Here is a 20,643-nt window from a genome sequence, read left to right as displayed (position 1 = left end):
GCTTGATATTTGACGGTGATTTTTAAAGAATTCCTTAAATGTCTTGGTTGAACTGTATTGGGTTACCATGGCGGAGCACATAAACAGTCGGACAGGTTGTACATATTGTTGAGTGGTTTTGCTAAAATTAGGGCTCTATGTCATATTGACATAGCAAGTGGCTTCCATTGGACTCATTCCATCCAGAGGAGACATCAAGACCACTGAGATGTACATGGATTATGATCAGACTCAGAAAGAAACACCCGCATTGTATAAGCATAAATTTATTAATCACATTATACTGCTAAAAAGACATTAAATCAAATCTACTGAGTAATACTGATTTAACAATATAATCAGGAGAGCAAACAAAGAGCTGCTAGTGTTGCAGTTTGTGTGGCGGCCATGTTGGATGTTGAGGTTGGGGTTGGTGGGAAACTTCTGGGGAATTGTGACTTCAGAGAACAAAGGTTCATAAAGAGATGTATGTTTGGGTCTGAGTCCATTAAAGAACAGTGGGAGGTTTTGCTTTAGTCTTTAAACTTGTCTTTTTATGCGGGTTTCAGATTTTTAAGCTACAGTAATACAGAATAAGGCAACATTTTGGAGACTGAGGTAAGCCGAGTTTTCTTATTTTTTCAGCAATAATCTACAGTTGAAAAGGTCAAATTAAGTCATTTCCCTCATCATGCTCCCACTGTTTGGTGCTGTATTTTTGCAGATATCTTTACAGTGCGGCTTGTGTAATAAAGGAGATCACGTTTTTTTCCCTCTTTTTGCAAGAGAGAGAGGGTCTGTGACGCGGGGCGGCTCTTCTCCTTTCTCTTCCTCCCTGTCCTCCCACCAGTGCTCTCTGCTTTTGCCTATAAGTCCATCACTAGTTGGATGTTTATTTTATTTCAATGTTTTCAGCATTTTTTATGTTTCCTTTGGTCTATTTCTTTACATCTGTATCTTTGGATTCCCGTGAAGATCAGAAGGTGAACCCGTAGCTTTAAAGGCTACATACGCGTAAAAAGGCGCTTGTCCCGGAGTGTCTCCGTCCTCTGACCCGTCTGGTTGTGCACCTCCGGTCCTGGATGTCTCCACGCTGGTCGGGGTGAACTGCTGTGTGTTGGTCCCTCGGACTGTAGGGGTTTGTGTTTGTTTCGCAGCGGCGGAGTGCGCGCCGGACTCCGGCTCATTCTTGGAGAAGTTCCGCCGCAGTCCCATGCCCTGCGCTCCTCTGCGACTGAGATAAGGATGTTGGCGGCTTTTCTCGGTCTGGATCCACTGGGTCGCTTCGAGATGCGCTGTCCGAGCATCTGAACCAGGTATGCTGTTATGGAGAAACAAAACTGCATAATCAGATTTTTTATTCCTACACCTCATTTCATTAGTCCTTGTTAAATTATATAAATAATACATAATGCAGGCACAGCTTGTTCATGTTTACTTTCAATGTGAAAATGTTTAACTTCCAGCTGTCATTGTAAATGAAGTGACTAAAGAAGCTCAGCTAAGGACCGAGTCTTGGGGGTTTGCCATTTTGCAGCTGCTGTGATCTTCTTCTGACATTTCATTAAGAACAGTCCGAGAGAGGATGATGTAAGGCAAAAACTGAAACTTATACTTAAGGCAGTCAGCTTTTGAGTAAAGAAGTGTTGAAAAGTTTAATAAAGCCACATAAATTAGTCCAGAAATTAAACCATTTGGGGTTCAAAAGGAAAGAAACACAGGTTTGTATGATCTTTTAACACTTTCTTTCAGTATTTCAATTCAAAAGAAGGAATTTGTATAGAAAGGGGTTTTTTTGACAGTCGAAGATTCATCCTCTGAAATACAGAAGCTGGCTGTAGCAATTCATAACTTGCTTATCAAGTTATGTATTCAAGAATAATAAGAAAAAGTTAAGTGGAAGGAAAAACTGAGGTAGAAGAACTGAACTAACACATCAGTTCTTTCAGGATTTCATGATTGTTTTTGTGATTTTTTTTTCAATAAAAATCTTTCGTTTTGTGGAAATATTTGCAAGAATTTTTTATATTTTCCTCATTAAACCCCTTCCAAAAACTACATAGAAAAAAAGCAGTCTGAACACAAATATTTTTAATCTTTAAAGAATTTAAATAGCTCAAGTTTTGTTACTTGCCACATTGATCACGGACTATAACTTAAGTAAGGCTGAACGTAAACCCAGCGGTTTTGACTATATTTAGCAGAAAATCTGCAGTAAATTCATTAGCATGAAAACTGACGGAAATCTGTTGATTTTGCATATATTTCAGTGTTCGCAGAATAGCAAAAAACTGGAAGGACGTACTGACATGTTGAAGACTTAGACTATAACTGATGACCTCTTTGAGTTAAGCAGAGGGAACATCCGAACGTCTTTCCGCAGGTGAAGGAGGAAAAGGACTGAACCGTTGCCCAGTAGTCCAAAGTTGTATTCTCAGATAAACGTATATCTAGCATTTCATTAGAATATCAAGGTCCCAGAGGCACAAAATCAAAGTTTGATTATTAAAAGGTACTTGTGACAATGACAATAAAGATTTATCTTATCTTATCTATCTTAAAGTTTCATTCTAATATGTCACTTCAGGAAAATTAAATCAGCGTACTAGATACGCCTGCAAATAACTTGGTAAAGATGGAACCAGATATGTTTTCCTTCTGTTTTCTACACATGTGCAACATGATGCTATTCCTGCACCTCTTTCTATAGCAGTGAAAATAGTTAAATGTACAGTAAAGAGTTTTTGCCTTTGTCCTGCTTTTTTAAAATTTTTTTTAGCTTTCATCCTGAAACTACATTCTCAGAATAAACAAAGAAAAAATTGCTTCCAGTTTGGCTTTTCTGTACATTACGTGCAAAGAGCAGCTATAAAATACAGTCAGGAGAGCTTTCACATCACCACTCAGCAGCAGGTGCAGTGCTGTATGTGCTACATTGACCCCATTTCTCACACAGGAAGGATGAAAAGTGCAGCTTGACTAAATAACTGTAGAGCAGCCTCTTTGTATCCTCCAGATTTCTCCTTCCACTTGCTGCTCCTTCTCTGCCTCCAATGCAACAGGAAGTGGGCTGATTTCCCAGAGGAGTCTGTAGTCAGGGCTGCCACTGCCAACAGAGCAGCAACAGACAAAATATATCTAATACAAGTTGAATAATGAGCCAACAACTCAAAGCTGACAAAAATACAGCCTGCTGCTGCCTGAAGATCAGATTTAATTTACCTGCATAACCTTAAAAACTCTGACATAGTCGCTTTTTGTGTTTATAAGCTTTTACAAAATTTCAGCTTGATTGAACAAATGAAAGCTTTTTAAAATCGAATGTATTCCTGACATTAAGGATACACTGATCTCCCATGTTCTGTAGATGCTTTTTAATACAAGGAGTTTCTGCTGTAAAAGTAAACAGTTTTTATTTATGTTGTTATTGATAAACAATAGGCCACTGTTCACTTTCAATAACTATTTATTCTAATAAATTCTACTCTTTCCAAAAAATACAATTTTACGTTTTGTTTCTGAGACATCAGTGCATGTAAATCAACCCCTCAGAGCTTGAATAATGACATTTTTCTTATTTTTGATCATGTCTGCCTTGAGTGGCATTTATTTGTATAGAAATAGTCTGAGCCATTTGCAAGAACTCAACCTGGATATCAGGATAATTAAATCCAATTAAATGTCTTAAAATAGTTTTTGATATACGCAAATGATGCTGACCCTGATCCGATGTAGAAAAAACAGTGCTGAACTGACTTAACATGTTTCTTTTTCAAAGTATAGACATAAATGTACTGAACTACAAATTTATTTTATAACTCCGCTCCATTTCAGCTTCATAAGCTTGGTCAAACATGTAAAAACAAAACAACATAAAGTTGTTCAGTCAGTGCAATTAGGAGAAACAGCCAATGAAAAGTAAATAATAAAGGAAATGAAACTGACAAAAACAATAGGTTGACTACCTTGGTCAAAAATGGAAAAATAGAATAGATTTTGAATAGATCTGCCCTTTTAACAGGACACATTGTCATGATACCCGATCTAGAACTTTTTTCAGTACCGGGACCAATAAAGATTTTAATATTAGATCAGCTCATCTCTAATAATTAGTGGTGAAGGTTTATTACAATTCAACTTTTGTTGAACCCTAATCTTTATCTTATAACATTCCTTGTATCTTAGTAAAACTTTGTAAAATAGATGAAAAGCTGTAATATTAAAGAACTGAGCCTGCTGGTTGGAATGATTCTTAGCAGCATTGCGTATATGTGGTTAAAAGAACAGGAGCCACATTCTTGCATCACGTCCAGATATGAAGAACATCTGAGGGTTTGACTGTGACATTTGGTATTCTTTAATTAATGAAGATTTTACCCTGCTGAAACAGAGTTCTCGACATAATTACAGTGTAAAATGTACTCCGTGAGAAGAATTTAAATTAGTATTTTTTTATATATTTTTTATCATTAAAGCTATTTTTGCTGCAGAGAATGGTTAGCTGTCAGATTTGGTCTCTATCTGACCCGCAGGCGGGATAGAGTACTCCATACTGGTTGTAAAGCACTTCTGCTGGAACAACATGCATGGAAGAGTGTGTTATAGTTGTGCAGTGTTTATATGTTTGTATGTTTGTGCATGTGTGCAGAGTCTAGAACCAGCCAGCAAAGAGGGAAGTGTTTCAGTGTTTCAGGGGCTGTGTTTGAATAATTCATAATCCCTTAAGGGTTTTGTGGCTGCAGGATTGGTATTTCTTGCCGTAAAATTGCCAGTTGAGTGCACTGTAATCACAAACTAAAAGTGAGCAGAGCTGTGACCAATCAGTGTCCAAAGTGCAAACATTTTAGGACAGGACCGCCACAAAGAGCTACAGAAAGTTAGATCAGACTGTTTCACAGTTTTCTGGGTCACGTTAGAAAAACCGTCCTCCATTTGAATCCACCTCAGTGAATGTTTTCTCTGCAAATGTAATCTCACGTGAGAATGCAGGTCCAATTTATATCCAGTTAAATAGAGTTCAGTCTAATTCGGTTCAAAACGATAATCTCATGTACGGAGTGCATCTCAATACATGTTGAATATCAGCAATTCGGTTAGAAAACTGGAAATCCTACATTACACTTTACTACAGAGTGATATATTTCAAGCATTATTTCTATTATTTTTAATGATTATTTCTTTAGCTGATATTGATTTGATGTAATTTAGTTTTCTAATGTTATTTGCCACAAAATTGGATTACTGCATAAAACTAGTGAAAGAAAATTATTTAAAAAAAAACGACTGTTTTTAAACAGTCGTTTAAAACTGTGCAGTATACTTATGTTTAGTACACGTTTTGCCTGGATTTTATGGAGGTGATCAGCATGTATCTCAGCTGAGAAAGCCCATGTTGGTTGCTTCTAGTTGCCTTCAGTTTCTCTGGATTGTTGATTCTGGTGTTTCTTATTTTCCTCTTGTAGTTTCTTCTTAGGGTTAGACCAGTTTAATAGCCAATCCAGCTCAGTTGATCAATAAAAGTAGCTATTGCTACTTTTAGCAGTTTGGGCAGCAGGAAAGTCTTGTTTAAAAATGAAATCAGCCTCTCCACAAAGCCTGTAGGCAGAAGGAAGCTTTTATGCTCTAAATGTTTCTGACTTTGGACTTAATAAAACATAATAAACCAAAACTAGCAGATGACATGTTGTCACAAATAATCTCTGACAGTGAAACTGGCCTCCTAGACTCCAAATGCTAAATGTACTTTCATGTAAAAAGATTATTTCAGATCACTTAACTGCTATCCAGTTTTAAATTTTTTAAATGAAGTCTCTGTGTGCAATTTAGTGATACAAATTTCACTTTTTTATTTGACTGGTGTCCTAAATAGATGTATTATAAATGGGAATGTTTTTCAAGCGCAGTATTTGTGTTTCTGGACAGATTTAAGTCCATATCATCCACCTCCAGCTCTACTTGCAAGTTTTGACCCAACTTAGTACATTTATCTAAGATGCTGCATCAAAGCCAGTTTCTGAAACACTCCTGTTGCTAAACTCTGAAAATGATTAATTCCCCTCTTACAGCCATCTGTACCTTACTCTTTGTTCTACCTCAACAGTCTGAACAGTCAGTTTTTTGTGTCTTGCCCTCCTTTAGGGTGTCAAATACTGACTACTCGACAACTGTCAAGTCAGCAGTCTTCTCCATGATTGTTAATGTATTATAATCCTTTTTATTGGTTTGATTTAATATTCAGATTTTCTATGGTGGTTTTTAAGATAATTGCAAAATTGACTCATTCCAGTCATCTTGATTTGTTCTGCTGCTTATAAATATTTACTTCTTCAAATGAGATGAGGAAGAAACATTTCTTCTTTTTTTTTTTTTTTTTTTTACCCCTCCAGGGGGTCTTTTTGTGGGCTCTAGAGTCCCTTTTCATGAAGTAGGCTGACAGGAAAGGGGGAAGGAGAGAGGGGAAGACATGCGGTAAACGTCGCCGGGTCCGGGAGTCGAACCCGCGACAGCCGCGTCGAGGACTTGAGGCCTCCAAATGTGGGTCGCGCTAACCCCTACGCCACCACGGCACGCCCCGAAACATTTCTTCTTAACAATATTGTTCACAAACCTCTAATCTAAAGTGTTTAATAATGAGTCACTCAAAAACAAAAGCGGCCTTTACCTTTCAGTCCCTGTCTTAGGTTTAGTTTACACTTTGCAGGATCGGCTTTTTGCATCCTGCAGCGTGGATGTGAACACTGCTGTGAAGTGAAGTGAAGTCATATCGGTAAAGATGAGGCCACAGAGAGTTGGCAGAGCCTCAGGCCTCTGGAAGAGAACCGCTGTTATCTGCAAACGTAGCTTAGCTGCTGCTGCTGTGTCTGTGGTGACTCATCAAAAACACGGACTCTTCCTGATATGATCAGAATGACAAACACGCACAGAGCGAGGAAACTTTAAAATGACACAAAACCCTTTGACTTCACGCTCACAGTTGGATAATCGTTGTTGGGAAGCAAGAGAAATTCTCTGAATCCTGCAGCTACGCGGCAATTCAAAGTGTTTTAAGGAAAGTAATGAAAAGTTGGAATGCAGATAAAATCGATGACGTTCCAGTTAACATTATTCAAAGGCAGCTCTAAGCAAATCTTCAGCCTTGATTTAAAAGAACTCAGTGTTTCAGCAGTTTTTCAGTTTTCCGGAAGTTTGTTCCAGATTAAAGGAGCATAAAAACTGAATGCTGCTTCTCCATGTTTGGTTCTGATTCTGGGGATGCAGAGTAGTCTAGAACCAGAAGACCTGAGAGGTCTGGAAGGTTGATACAACCGGCCTAATAGGTCAATTACTGAATGTCGATAACATTCAGTAATTGACTTAACATTAATGTTTAAACACAAATGATTGACAACAGTATGTTCAAGTCTATTCTTTGAGGTACAGGGAGCCACTGTAAGGATTTCAGAAATGGAGTGATGTGCTCTATTTTTCTAGTTTTAGTGTGAAGTTTTGCATCAGTCTGATTGATTTTTTTATTTTATGCATACATTGTTGTAGTATTCAGTGCAACTAAAAATAAACATATAAATAAGCTTCTCTTGATCTTGCTGGGATTTTTGTCCTTTAGTCCTGGACTATAGTCCTGTCAGGTGACAGAAGGCCGTCTTTGTAATCATCTTTAAGTGTCCCTGGAGGTTCAGGTCTGAGTCCATCACCACATTGGACGGAGCCTTCTGTCCAAATAGGATTATTCCAGAAGTCGTGATCTTTTTCTATTGTCTCTCCTTTCTTTTTTTCTCAGAGTGCATTAGTTTCCTTCTTGCAACAACTTGATCAGTCTGTTTGTGATTATAAAAACATTTGCTGTTACGTCAACAGGAGCAAGAGCCTGCTGCATGTCTCATGATGACATTTTAGATTTTTTGGAGATTTCATTTCTGCATCGTTCAGTCTGCTTTCAGGGTAAACTTGCATGGGGTGTGGTTATTTTGAACCACTACTTCTGCTCCATACAGAGGACTGTCTTTCAAACTTTTGTTTCTAATTGCTAGGTAACAGTATTCTTTGTTCCTCATTTTTAAGTAAATATACAGTACAGACCAAAAGTTTGGACACACCTTTTAATTCAATGAGTTTCCTTTATTTTCATGACTATTGACATTGTAGATTCACACTGAAGGCATCAAATCTATGAATAACACATGTGGAAATATGCACTAAACAAAAAAGTGTAAAACAACTGAAAATACCCCTTATATTCTAGTTTCTTCAAAGTAGCAACCTTTTGCTGTGATTACTGCTTTGCACACACTGCATTTTCTTGATGAGCTTCAAGAGGTAAGTCACCTGAAATGGTTTTCACTTCATAGGTGTGCCCTGTCAGGTTAATAAGTGGGATTTCTTGCCTTATAAATAGTCATGAAAATAAAGAAAACCCATTGAATTAAAAGGTGTGTCTAAACTTTTGGTCTGTGCTGTAGATAAGTGATGTCCTAATTTATTTCTCTGTAGAGATAGCATTTTTATAACATTTTAGAGAAAATGTAGCATTTCCAATATCTACATCCATGCCCAAATATTTCAAAAACACTTGTCTCTTGACTGTAGATTGGGATGTTTTTGCAGAGTTATGGTGCATGTGGAGGAATAAGAAAACAGGACCTTTTTTTAATAAAACACAAGTTAATGCTTTCACATAGGAGAAAAAGAGCTGAGCTTTCTTTAAAAATTCTTAAAATTCTCATAAGTGAACTGCCACACAGCTGCTTTCTCAGCTGGTTTTGCGACCTGCCAAATCAGAGATCTGAGGAGATGTTTGTCCTGGAAGTGTTGCATTTTCTGTCTGTCTGCCCGGCTGCTGGCAGGACGGTGCAGCAGATTTAGTTACCGTCCTGTAAGCTGAAGGTCAGCTTTTAGCCAACATGCTGAAGTTCATCCTTATTTATGTTTCATGAGGCTGTGGTCTGTATTGACAGCTGTGGGAAAAACCCATTAAGGACTGAGGGCTAATAAAACACAGTCTGACTGACTGATTTAAAAAAGGCTGTCTCCACATATATGTTGTTGGTGTAGCTCTCAGTTCATGTCTGTGTTTATTTTGCACATACCTGAATCTAAAATGAAAGAGATCAGCTGATGGAATCTGGGATTTTAATGTGAACTTAAAAATAGAAACTCAAAGAGAAAAAAATAATACAGAAAGAAATTCGGAAAGTATTCACAGCGCTTCAATTTTTCCACAATTTCTTACATTACAGCCTTATTCCAAATCGTTTTAAAACCTCAGAATTCTACAGCCAAATACTGAATTATGATAATATGGAAAAACATTTGAGTTTTTGGCAAATTTACTAAAAATAGAAAACTAAGAAACAACATTTACATAAATATTTGCTCCAAATTGAGCTTGGGAATTGTTTCTACAACTTAAACTGAGTCCAGCTATATAAGCTCCTTCATGTGACAGAGCAGGTCAGAGGTCAAACACCAAGCATTAAATCAAAGGATTATTAGTAGACCTCTGAGACAAGATTGTGTTAAGGATGGTGGTGGAAGCATCATGCTATGTGGATGTTTTGCAGCAGCACGAACTGGCAGACTGTCAGCAGGACAAATGAACCGTCCTGCTTCAGACCTACTCTGTGAATGACCGGAGGGCACAAAATTTTTTTATTAGGGTTTTAGTCACTCCTTAAAGTAAAAGTACACGTAAAAACAATAGAATGTGCATTTAATAGGGCCAGGCAATCATGTGTCTTATCAGGATAAACACATCCAATACAGAATTTAGTATTGCCACTGAACTCTGATCCAGAACTGCACAGCATTCTGGGGGATGTAGGCAAAGGAAAGACTTGAGTTGCTCAACTTCTTCTAAGCAAGGTTGGTGGAATCAACTAACTTCACTCACTCTTTGGTTACCTAGCAACAGCTTGTTGAGTAACTTCTGCTGCAGCAGTTTCGAGTTTCGCCATCGTACCTCATAAATAAATACAATGGGATGGAGAGGGAGAGTACAACAGGCTGAGGAGAAACCGTGAATAAAACAGGAAAAGTCAAGTCACCACTTTGGCGGTATTTTAGATATTTAAAACAAAAAATAATCAGTAATTATGAATGTTGACTGATATGAAACGTTTATATTGCGATACATTTTTCAGCCATATCACTCAGTCTTAGCATGTAATATTCTCAGTATATATTTTGTCCTTCTGTAGGTATAGAATCAGTTTAATATATCAGTAATTCACCCCACAAATGTCTGAAACTGCTGTTTGTAGGGGAGGCATTCACAGGTACTGACAAGCAAATACTTAAGTGCATTAACATGGAGAGTACCTGGCTGCTACTTTCGAAAGTAGCTAAGGTGTACTTATTTTAAACTTAGTAAAGACTAGATTCATTTAATGATGTGAAATCCATTGAATGGAAAGAGAGTGCAATGACAAAAGATGGATTGTTTATTTATGTGTGAAATCAGTCAAGGAAAAGGTGAAGATATTCAAGCATACGTTGATTCTCATCCCTGGGAAGAGGAGCAGGATCACCCACAGGGTTGTGGCTCTTATATATTATGAATGTACTGTGTCTCTAGTGTCTCTAATGTAATTTGCTCTGCTTAATGTTGAGGCTCCTTCTGAAGACCATGATTTAACTCTAATGGAAACACTGAAGCTTAAGAAACCAGCTCTGCTTTCCTCATCATCCTTTCCGCCGCTTTCTTACTTTAGTCATTTAAGAAGCTTAATGTGAATATTAGCTTAGGTGCTATTTGTGGCACAATGTTCATTCAAAGATGAAAGCTCGACATTTTCAATTTGCTTTATGAGCCTGCCATGCTGACCAGCAAAATAGGAGTGGAGTAATTACAGCTTCCCTGCCTGTCCTCTGCCCCGTGCTGCTGGATTTGCTCTCAGTAATGCAGCACGTCTGCCAAACGCGAGGAGAAGCTGGCGGGGTGGCAGAGGAGGAGCTCAGCAACCATAATGAAATCCTGTAAACCTCATAAAACGGGAATGCAAAGCAGTCTGCATGTTTGACGTCAGGTGCTTTTCCTGCCCACGTCCTTTACAAGGAATCTGTCTGAACCGGACATAAATTAGACGGAGAATCAATTCAGCTCGAGGTCTGAGTGAGTCTATATCGTGGTTAGAAGTGTTCCCACTAGGCTGGATGCAGCAGTTTGCTTGTAAGGGGGAAGAAGTGATCTCGACAAGCATATTGTTAGTGCTTCTGATTAAATATGTTCATGTCCCAGGAAGAAAAGAAAAGATGAGCTTTGCCTCATTTCCTGCACTTTTCCAGGTCTGACATAAACCTGACCCTGACATGTCTTGTTCCTGAACTGTCTAGTGTTTTCTTTGGTTTTGTTTGTTCTTTTATGTTCTTTATCAAACCTCTCAGACCTGCAGAAAGTCAAACATTTGGGATTATATTTTGGCAGGATGTGAATAAGGTTTAGATTGTAAGGGGCTGTGATCTGATGCAAAATGAGCATATAAGTTGTTTACCTCCTGTACTTTACATGTGGGCTTGGATGAACCTATCAGAGCTATTTGCTTTGTGAATAAGATGCTGAAGAGGGCAAAAGCCGAAAATATGCAACATTACTTATTCGTTGACTTCATTATTATGATAACCAATTTTGCATTGAGGAAACAAATAGCAGTTATTCGGTAAATTGTTCTGTTTTGGAAAAAAAAACACAATAAAAACAACCAAGTAATAAATGTGTTGGCGATGGTATACTATGTGTTTTTCTGGGTTAAAATAAATAAAATTGACTTTGATGACTTAAAAACATTGTGAATTTCTGTGTGAGTAAAGGTCACAGCTACATTTTGACTGAAAATGAGTGTGTGAAAATGCTGAATCAGGAACTGGCAGGCTTGAAGACAGTACAGTAGCCTGAAGAGGACATAATGATCTTCAGTTATAAATCTGCCATCAGGATTTACAGCTGCACAGAAAGTTTCAGGCTGCAGTGAGAAAAGGATCTGAACTTTCTTCCCACTCCTTCTCATCCTATTTCTGCTCATATCCACAAAAACCAACACCTGTATTGATCATCTGGCCTCAGAGGGCCAACAGGATCGCGCTGGAGAGTAGTCGGTGTTTTCTGACCTGAATGACCCTGAGCAAAATCAAGTAATTGAATCATTGAGTCATCAATCTCAGCCTGCTGGGCTGTTGCTGCTCCAAATAGCTGCAAAATGGAGGACAAGTAATGACTACTCAAGGTACCAGAGGTTTATTAAAACATGCATTATATATTAAGACAAAAATAATTCATGTGGTGCTTAAATTATTTTGTGGACAGCAGCACCGGACTTTGCTTGTTTTTATTGTTTGTTTTGAGGCAAAAAAGAAGTCAAGACAAAGTTTTTAATAATGCTTTGTGATATACATAATATCCAACTGGTCAGAGCTGGGTTAGTGAAACAAATGATCCAAATATGTTTTCTTGTATGTTTTTGTTTTGTACTTAATATCACTCACTTGCACTGGGTTTGTTCACATTTTTTAGGTCTTTTTTTAAAAAAATGTTTTTTTGACATTTGAAAATTTTTTACTTCTAGGTACTTAAAGAAGTTTTCATTTATGGAATATGACAGACCTGGACATTAATGGGATGTTGGTAGCTTCATACTTGATTCTTCTCAAATCCTTGGAAGTCAATTTGCATGTTTCTTTCTCAGCATGTTTCTTGCGACCCTGTTGACTCTTTGCAACAAAATATTTGATCGTTCCCTGGTCACGCTCCGATATCTTAGCAATTTCAAGAGTGCTGCATCCCTCTGAGAAGCTTTTGGTACTTTGTCACTTTTCAGAATTAAATCTCTCTTCTGGGCCATTTTGTCTAGAAAAACAGCTTCATAATAATTATACACACTTTGGTATTTAAGCTCCTTAGGCCACACCCTCCTTCTTAACACATAAACACCTGCAATGATTAAATCCATTGAGAATTCAAATGTCTTCAGCTTAGACTTGTCTAGAAATGATGATATGGGTAAATACTCACTTGCCTAATGACTGTGCACACAGTGTAAGTATAAAGGTCCTTGTATAACTCTGACCTTCAGCCAACATCATTTCTTACACTAATCCAGACCTCCAGCTCCGTCATTATGAGGGATGAATGTCAGCTTGGAAAACTGTTGCCTCCAGCTGAAATGGTGCAGTTTCATGTTTTAAGAAAAATAATGACTTGTCTAAATCCAATCTAGTGTTGAATGTGCTGAGCTGAGAGTGAAGTGCGACTCCCATTTGTAACAGAGTGGCTTTTAGAAACACATTTCTTACCCATTTAATGGAAACACAGTTCTTTTTAACCACATTCAATAAAATATTCTAGTTTTATGACTGAATAGAGATACAGAGAGTCTTACAAGGTATTTCTGACTGCTGCAGATGAAGTGCATGTTTCATATGTGGGTCATATACAGTATGTACTGCTTTGCAAACAAAGAGGTTTAGCTGAAATGAGGCTCAATTAACTTGACATTGCCAGCAATTTCCTACAATTACATAAGAAATAGAAAAGTATACTTACAATTCTAGTGGCTGTATTTTACAGAAGGCAGATTTATTTGGTTAAGTTTGTCCATTTTGGGACTCAGTGTGTTTTGGAGGCTTATCAGAGGTATGGAGGCCACTCTGCAGTAAATAATCAAATTCTGCTTCTGCTTGCTGTAGCTCTTGTGCATTTGTAATGTGTGTGCTGATGCAGATAGGTTGTCAAGTGAAGTAAACTCAGATTTATCTAACCAGCAAGTTTGCTTGCGGAGCGCCACATAAGCATGGAAGCAAGAATGAAAACTAATGTGTGTACAGCTTTGTGTCTGAGTAAAGGATGATGTGATGAAATCAGTGATTCATTTCCTTGTTCCTACACAAGTCACTCTGCTGGCTTTATTTGTAGAAAATAGTTCAGACTGAGGTCATCTTTGAAGAACCATGGATAATGTAACATTTAATTTCCCATTGGGATCAATAAGGTATTTTTGAATTTGAATTGCATGAGCTGGAGTAAAATTATGGTGACATGCAGGCATGGGACAGGTGCCACGCTGCATCATCTCTAAGATAAATAAACATGGTGTCCTTCCTGGCAGGTTTGTAGATGCTCATATTACTGACTCTGGAAGGGAAATGTGCTGTGTCTTTGTTGAGTTGGGCAAACTAAAACATTCCAGGAGCAAAATACAACAAAAGCTGCAAACAATTGCACAGCTGGAACCATTCAAAGGTTTGAATGCTGCAAACCAAAAACTGCAAACTTAAACTTAATAAAAGGGGTAGATTGGATGTTTTGTGGCATTATCATTTATTTTACTGCAATTAACAGAAGTGATAGCAAAGAAAATAAATTATAATCCACAAACAGACACATACATCTGGAAGGTATTCACAGTCCTTCACTTTTTCCACATAGTTATTTTACAGCCTTATTTAACATTTTACTAAGTGAATTGCTTTCTCCAAAATTCTAAACACAAATACTCCATTATGACAACGTGGAAAAAGCTTTTTGAGATTTTTGCACGTTTATTAAAAATAGAAAACCAATAAATGTACACAAGTATTCACAACCTTTGCTTAATGCTTTGCTGATCCAGCAGCAATCACAGCCTGAAGTCTTTTTGAATATGATGCCACAAGGTTTACTCTCTCAGTAAGAGACTTTCTGTGTTCTGCTGGTGAGCTGTCTTAATTACTGTTATAATTACAGTCCTCAGACGTTAGGCGAGCTTTAGTCTTTTTTTCCATTACGGTGCTTCTTTCTCTCATTGCTTCAAATTACACGCTCTGCCTGCACACCAATCTGGGCTGGTTGGACATGTTTTTATCAGCAGTAATAGATTTCACTTCACCTGGACAAGCTTCAGACTGCAGACCAACTCCAATCAGCTGCAGCCTTCGTTTCTAAATCACTTTTACTGCTCCTGTCCAGTGGTGATCCATGTGTGTCTTTGAGTGTTTCTGTGTGCAAGAAAGAAAAAGACAAGCTGTATGGATTTTTCTGATATTTGTTCTGCAAATGTTGTTTTTATTTTAATGCTCCCTCTTTTTGTTATAGGAGTGTCAAATTAAACAAGGCTTTGTCCAGTTTAAGAGATATTTTTCTGTTCTTCTAGTGCCACCTTGTGGAGAAAGACAGTCAGTGTAGCTTCAGTTCAATTTCTCTTATGCTGATTTGGGGTTTTTTTCTTCCCTATTTTTAGATATGTTCATAGAGAATTTCCTTTGACTGAAGTTCAAATCAAATAATTTCCAAACACTCCCCTGATGTAAGTGTGTCTTACCTACTAACAATACAACAAACTTTATGTATTGCTCATTTTACATGATATGTTGTTTGTCTGCTTTCAGGTGTTAAGCTACTTTGCTGAACGTGAGTATTTCTTAGTAGCAACTAGGTCTGCACAATGTGACAATTTCTCTAAACAATCTTAATGTTTAAAATGAACGCATTTTCTGTAGGACTATAAAACACATAAATTACAATTTCTGTTATTTTTTAGCATTTACTGGAATTTACTGTAAATTTTGAATCCAGTCACAGTGAATCAGGTATTTGAAATAAAGTAATTTTATACCCAGTAATTTTGTAAACACAGAAAAACAAAGACTTCTTCAATCCGTGAATTTCGACTTGAAATGTTAGGCCTCAATCTCTAAACATATAACAATATAAAAAAGCTTGTTTTCATCAGTAAGGAGAAATGTAATCAGCTCAATTTCTGTTGAATAAGTGCAGCCTTGATTTTAAAAAAAAAAGTGTTTAAAGAGAGTAAAGCCAACTATACAATAATTTAAAATGTGAACATAATGTCTTGGTATATCACATAGTTCAAATTACACGCTCTGCCTGCATACCAGCTCGGTCGCCCTTCTTAAACCGTACCAAAAATAAGCTATAAGCAAATATCCTTCCAGCTGCACAACATTCAAAACCAGAGGGAATAATTATCTAAACGTGGAATGTCTCAAACAAAAAACTGATGAACTATTATATTAATTCATTTGGACATTTGTTCTTCTGCGTGTAAATTCCTGCACTGTGCAGCACATAATTAATTTAATTCCTAGGTGTGTAAATTTCCTGTTTGCCCTTTGATGATTTCCGTTTCTGTGTCTAGAGTTTGATGGAGAGCTGGTCGGATGACAGCTGGAACTGTTGTCATAACTGGAGGAATACTGGCCACAGTGATACTTCTGTGTATCATAGCCGTGCTCTGCTACTGTAGACTCCAGGTACGACGTCGCCGGATGGGTTTCCAGATGGGTGTGGTACCACAACGGTTTTATACAGGGAAGACCCACTTTCAGGTCAAAAACAAATCCCAAATACCGGTTAAAGCAATAGAAAACTAGAAAGTAACTAGAAAATAATAGTCAATATTGTTTTTATCTGTAAGGTGCATTTATTTTCATTTATGTTTCATTTTATAGATTAACAACACACATACTGATGTGGTCAAGCCTTTATTTATGCTATGTTACCATGTCTTTAATTCCTCCCTAAAGGTTGTTATTGTCAGAAGGTACTTTTGATTTGACAAAAGAGACTCATTGCGATGATTAATCTAATTTAGTAATTAAAACTGTATTTAGCACAGAAATATGTTAAAACAGACTTGTTTTTGAAGTGCAAAAAATAAAAATGTCAAATTGAGGTCACTGATTTTTCAATGGCTGCTGGACTTACCATCCAAAAACCACTTGCTGCATTCTTGTTGGTTGTGCAGGAGGCTCTACTTATGCTTTTCAGAGATGTACGGTTGTGTAATTGCACATCTGTTTGCAGTCATTCTCACATGCAAATGTAAATATTGAGTTGGGAGGCAGGCCAGCAGCAGCTTATTTGGATTTAAAGTGGCAAGAATTGCTAAAACAGCTCATTCTGAAAGGAGTTCAAAATAGACAGAACTGAGCAGATTAGATTGTCATTATCTAAGAATAATTTTGTAAAACACAAAATGCAATTAACATGCTTTATTTAGACCACAGGTGTCAAACTCCAGTCCTTAAGGGTCGGTGTCCTGCAGTCTTTAGATGTGCCACAGGTACAAAACACTGGAATGAAATGGCTTAATTACCTACTTCTTATGTAAATAAGTTCTCCAGAGCTTTAATGACCTAACTATTCTATTCAGGTGTGGTGCAGCAGAGGCATATCTAAAAGTTACAGGACACCGGCCCTTGAGGACTTGAGTTTGACACCCCTGGTTTAAACCACAGACCTATCCTAACCTGTTCAAATACCATAATTGATCACATTTAATCACCAACGTTCATTGCTGATTTATGTTTGTACTCTCTCAAACTTCTTTGTTTATAGTACTACTGCTGTAAGAAGAATGGGTCTGACAGTGGCTCCCTCTCTCAGCAACACTTTGCTTGCAACGCCTGCAGCATCACTGGCCTGGATGGACCAATCATCACCCCTCTGTCACTGTCGCCACCAGAGCCGGCCAAATCCTTTAACCCCACCAAACCTACCATGGGGCAACACCGCTACTGTCCCACCTGCTCACCCTACGACTCGCCCTTCTACATCCGTACCACAGACGAGATACGCAACGGTGGAGAGCGCGTCACCTACATGCCAACACACTATGAGAACCAGGTGCTGGCGATGCCGCTGCCCGCTGTCCGAGGCTCCCTGCTGAGGGACAGCCATCGCGGTCGTCCTCCTGATTTCTACACCAACACCCGAGCCATCAGCACTGAGGTGTGACCACCTCTACACATCAGTGCCACTGAAAAGACACAACCACTATTGTAGATTTTGGCTTCCACTGCAGATGCCAGTGAGTTTGTGGAGGCAACACATTTAGGGTCAATCTGGGTTGTAATGGAAATAACTGAGGATTGCTCTGACAATCCGAAGCTGGAGATGAAAAATAAGTTCCTCCTTATTTTCAAAAAAGAACTGGTCGTCTAAATGTCCAAACATGTACCTAGTGGAAGGGTACGCCTCTGACTGTTAATGGATCGCTTTCCACTGAGGAGTAGCTAGATCCATGTACGACTTTCTTGTGCTACGTATCTTCTTCCAAACGTTACTGTGATGAGATGTATGGATAAGTTTAAACCAGACTGAAACGTTTACCTTTTTTAAGTAGCTGACAAACAGAAAAGTTTGTGGATTTATGCAAGCATGAGGTGTGGCAGTGTGCAGCAGAGGACACCTGGATTTGAATCCTCTATGCAAGGTCTTCAGTCAGCATCATAACTTTTCATTTCCAGGCGTCTCCTTTCAGCAGTTTTTATGGTGAACAGGATATTTGGGATATGTTGTTGACAACTTGTAAGATGTAATGATTCTATACATGTAGATAGACATGAAAAAGCTTTTGATAGCACCATATTATGCAACCTGTACTAAAGGGCCACTTTCTTGGTAATTACAGGTTAGTTTCCTGGAAAATAAAGGTTTTCTTTGGAACTTACTGCTTACTATCCCAGATCCTATAGCAAGTGGAGGAGTTAGAGATTACTTTCCTGAAATATTCAGGAAGCTAATTCTACTTATTAGGTACTTTTCTGCAACCTACTATGTACAAATTATTCTCATAAGAGTACTTTTTCAGTTCTTGGAAAGTAATCAGGACATTTCCTAAATGATTTGGAACAGTACCTGCTCAGTTTAAGTTTAGGAAACTTCCAGGAAAACACCTTGTATATCCTGAAAACTTACCGCTAAGTTCCAGGAACTTAACTAGTTTGCTTTCCCAGGATATAACTAGTATGTCCTGGGAAAGCAAACTGTAAAAACCCAACAAAGTAACCAGCAAGTTCCAAAAACATTCGTCAAAAGGGATCTAGTAAGTTCCTGAATGTGAATGGTGAAGTTAAAGAAAGGACCTGATAGATTCTGGGAAAGTAACGGGTAAGTTCTGGAAATTACCGAGTAAGTACCTGGTACGTTATGGGAAACTTTCATGCAAATTACCTTGTAATTTCCCAAAATGTTTATGTGCAAGTAACTGAAAAACATCAAGAAGGTTCCAGTAAGTATCAGGTATGTTTGTCGGAAAGTTCCCAAGACTAACTCCTAAGTTCGAGTACAGAAAGGGCTGCAGTGTGTAGTGTTACCAAGTCTTTTAAAAAGAAAACTGAAACATGGCGTTTCAATTCTTTCTTAACATGTAGCTAAACATGGCAGAGCCTGAGCCCTCGATCTGCTTAAAATTAACCCAGTGACTTTCTCTTGTCTGAAAAAGATGCAAAAAAGTTATGTAAATATTTACCTAAAAGCAATCTCTTGATCCCACAGTGTGAAAGATGGTGATGCAAGCAGGAATCTGAACGTTAGGAATAAGGGGGTTTGATTTACTGGTTTATGGGATTTCTTCTACACTCCCATTATTATACTCATCTACTCTCATATTAAATATCAGACAATTTGACTGAAAAAAATTAGCTATACACCTTCTTTTTACTTACAATTTCCCATTGGAAATTACATTTTGTGTGATATTGGTCTTCTGTCTACAGCATGGTTGAAGATTTGGAGCAATAAACCTTAATGATTTGACCGGTGTGAACAAGAGTTAAGGCCTATTTAGATTGGTCTGATGTTAAAAATGCAAATATAAACTTTTGTAACCTCTTTCCAGCAGTGGTATAGATGACATTTATCTCTCAGTGATACTTTCTAAATGCTTCTTTGTGAACTAAGAATGACCCATTTGAATCACAGCTGGATTTCTCTGGATTTCAATCACAAATTAACTAAAATTACACCAAATGAAGTTCACTAATAAGCTATAATATTTCAGATCAAGGTGATTCTGTAAAATACTGTAACCCAATGTGGATGTAATCTTGAACAGCTTTGATGTCCTTCAATTATTTATGTAGTGTAGCAACTATATATTTTAATGTTTACTTAACATGTTATATTTAAAATACTAAAAAAAGGTTTTTAAATGTGGTTTGAAAGAAAATTGTACATAACACTAAAAACTGAATATCTGATGGTGTTAACTTTTGACAATTAAATATTTCTAAGTCTATAAATCGACTCTTCATTATTGTATGTCTTGTAAAGAAACATAGGTAATAAACGCAACAATAAGTTGCAATTGAAATTTTGAACGGTGTTTCTAGCTGGGGGAAGTACTTAACTGAAACAGCTCAAAGTTTTCAGCAGATTTTCCAGAAATGATGGGATGTTCCATTAATTTCAATGGGGCCAAAGATGATTACAAAAAGCTGAATGTTTTATACACTGTAGAAGATGTCAATACCAAAAGACATAGCTGTAATGTCCTGAATGAGCAGGATATGGTAAAAGTTGACTGGTGGAAGTAGCACAATTCAGTAGTTAAGTGGTGAAAAGTGTATAGAAAAACTGGAGGAACCATTTTCCTGCCATACATTAATGCATCAAACTACAACAACATGGGAGTCGATGTGCATCCCGCCTTCATGGCCCATTTACTACATCCACCAGGCAAAGATATTAAGAAGACTGCAATCTGAAATCTATAAAATCCTCTTATTTCGTATGCAATTTTCTGCATTGCAATAGAAGCTTATTATAGTTTATACATTACAAATGTAAGTTCACGTTTTGATCCAATATCTTTGTTGGCACGTACATTAGCGCGCTTCATCAGTCAGCTACCTCTGTTTTCATCATCTGATTAATAAAAATTTCTTCCACGTGGC

General features: G+C 37.6%; 1 protein-coding gene across 3 annotated transcripts; it reads left to right on the top strand.

Moving 5' to 3' along the window:
- The first annotated feature begins 280 nt into the window (after nucleotides 1–280).
- On the top strand, nucleotides 281–19,985 carry fam163ab (family with sequence similarity 163 member Ab). 3 transcript variants are annotated; one of them, XM_032572656.1, is made up of 5 exons: nucleotides 283–1,295; nucleotides 15,183–15,248; nucleotides 15,331–15,352; nucleotides 16,101–16,215; nucleotides 17,303–19,985. In XM_032572656.1, exons 4-5 carry the CDS (start codon nucleotides 16,123–16,125, stop codon nucleotides 17,699–17,701), a joined length of 492 nt encoding a protein of 163 aa, XP_032428547.1. In that variant the 5' UTR covers nucleotides 283–1,295; nucleotides 15,183–15,248; nucleotides 15,331–15,352; nucleotides 16,101–16,122; the 3' UTR covers nucleotides 17,702–19,985. The 3 variants fall into 3 exon arrangements, with proteins under 3 accessions (XP_032428548.1, XP_032428549.1, XP_032428547.1); XM_032572657.1 differs by lacking the exon at nucleotides 15,331–15,352 and having other exon boundaries at nucleotides 281–1,295; XM_032572658.1 differs by lacking the exons at nucleotides 15,183–15,248; nucleotides 15,331–15,352 and having other exon boundaries at nucleotides 282–1,295.
- The last annotated feature ends 658 nt before the right edge of the window (nucleotides 19,986–20,643 follow it).

Source organism: Xiphophorus hellerii, chromosome 9, assembly GCF_003331165.1.
Source record: "Xiphophorus hellerii strain 12219 chromosome 9, Xiphophorus_hellerii-4.1, whole genome shotgun sequence".
NCBI classification, from domain to species: domain Eukaryota; kingdom Metazoa; phylum Chordata; class Actinopteri; order Cyprinodontiformes; family Poeciliidae; genus Xiphophorus; species Xiphophorus hellerii.
The sequence above is the reverse complement of the archived record's forward strand: the minus strand, read 5'-3'. Positions and strand labels throughout refer to the sequence as shown.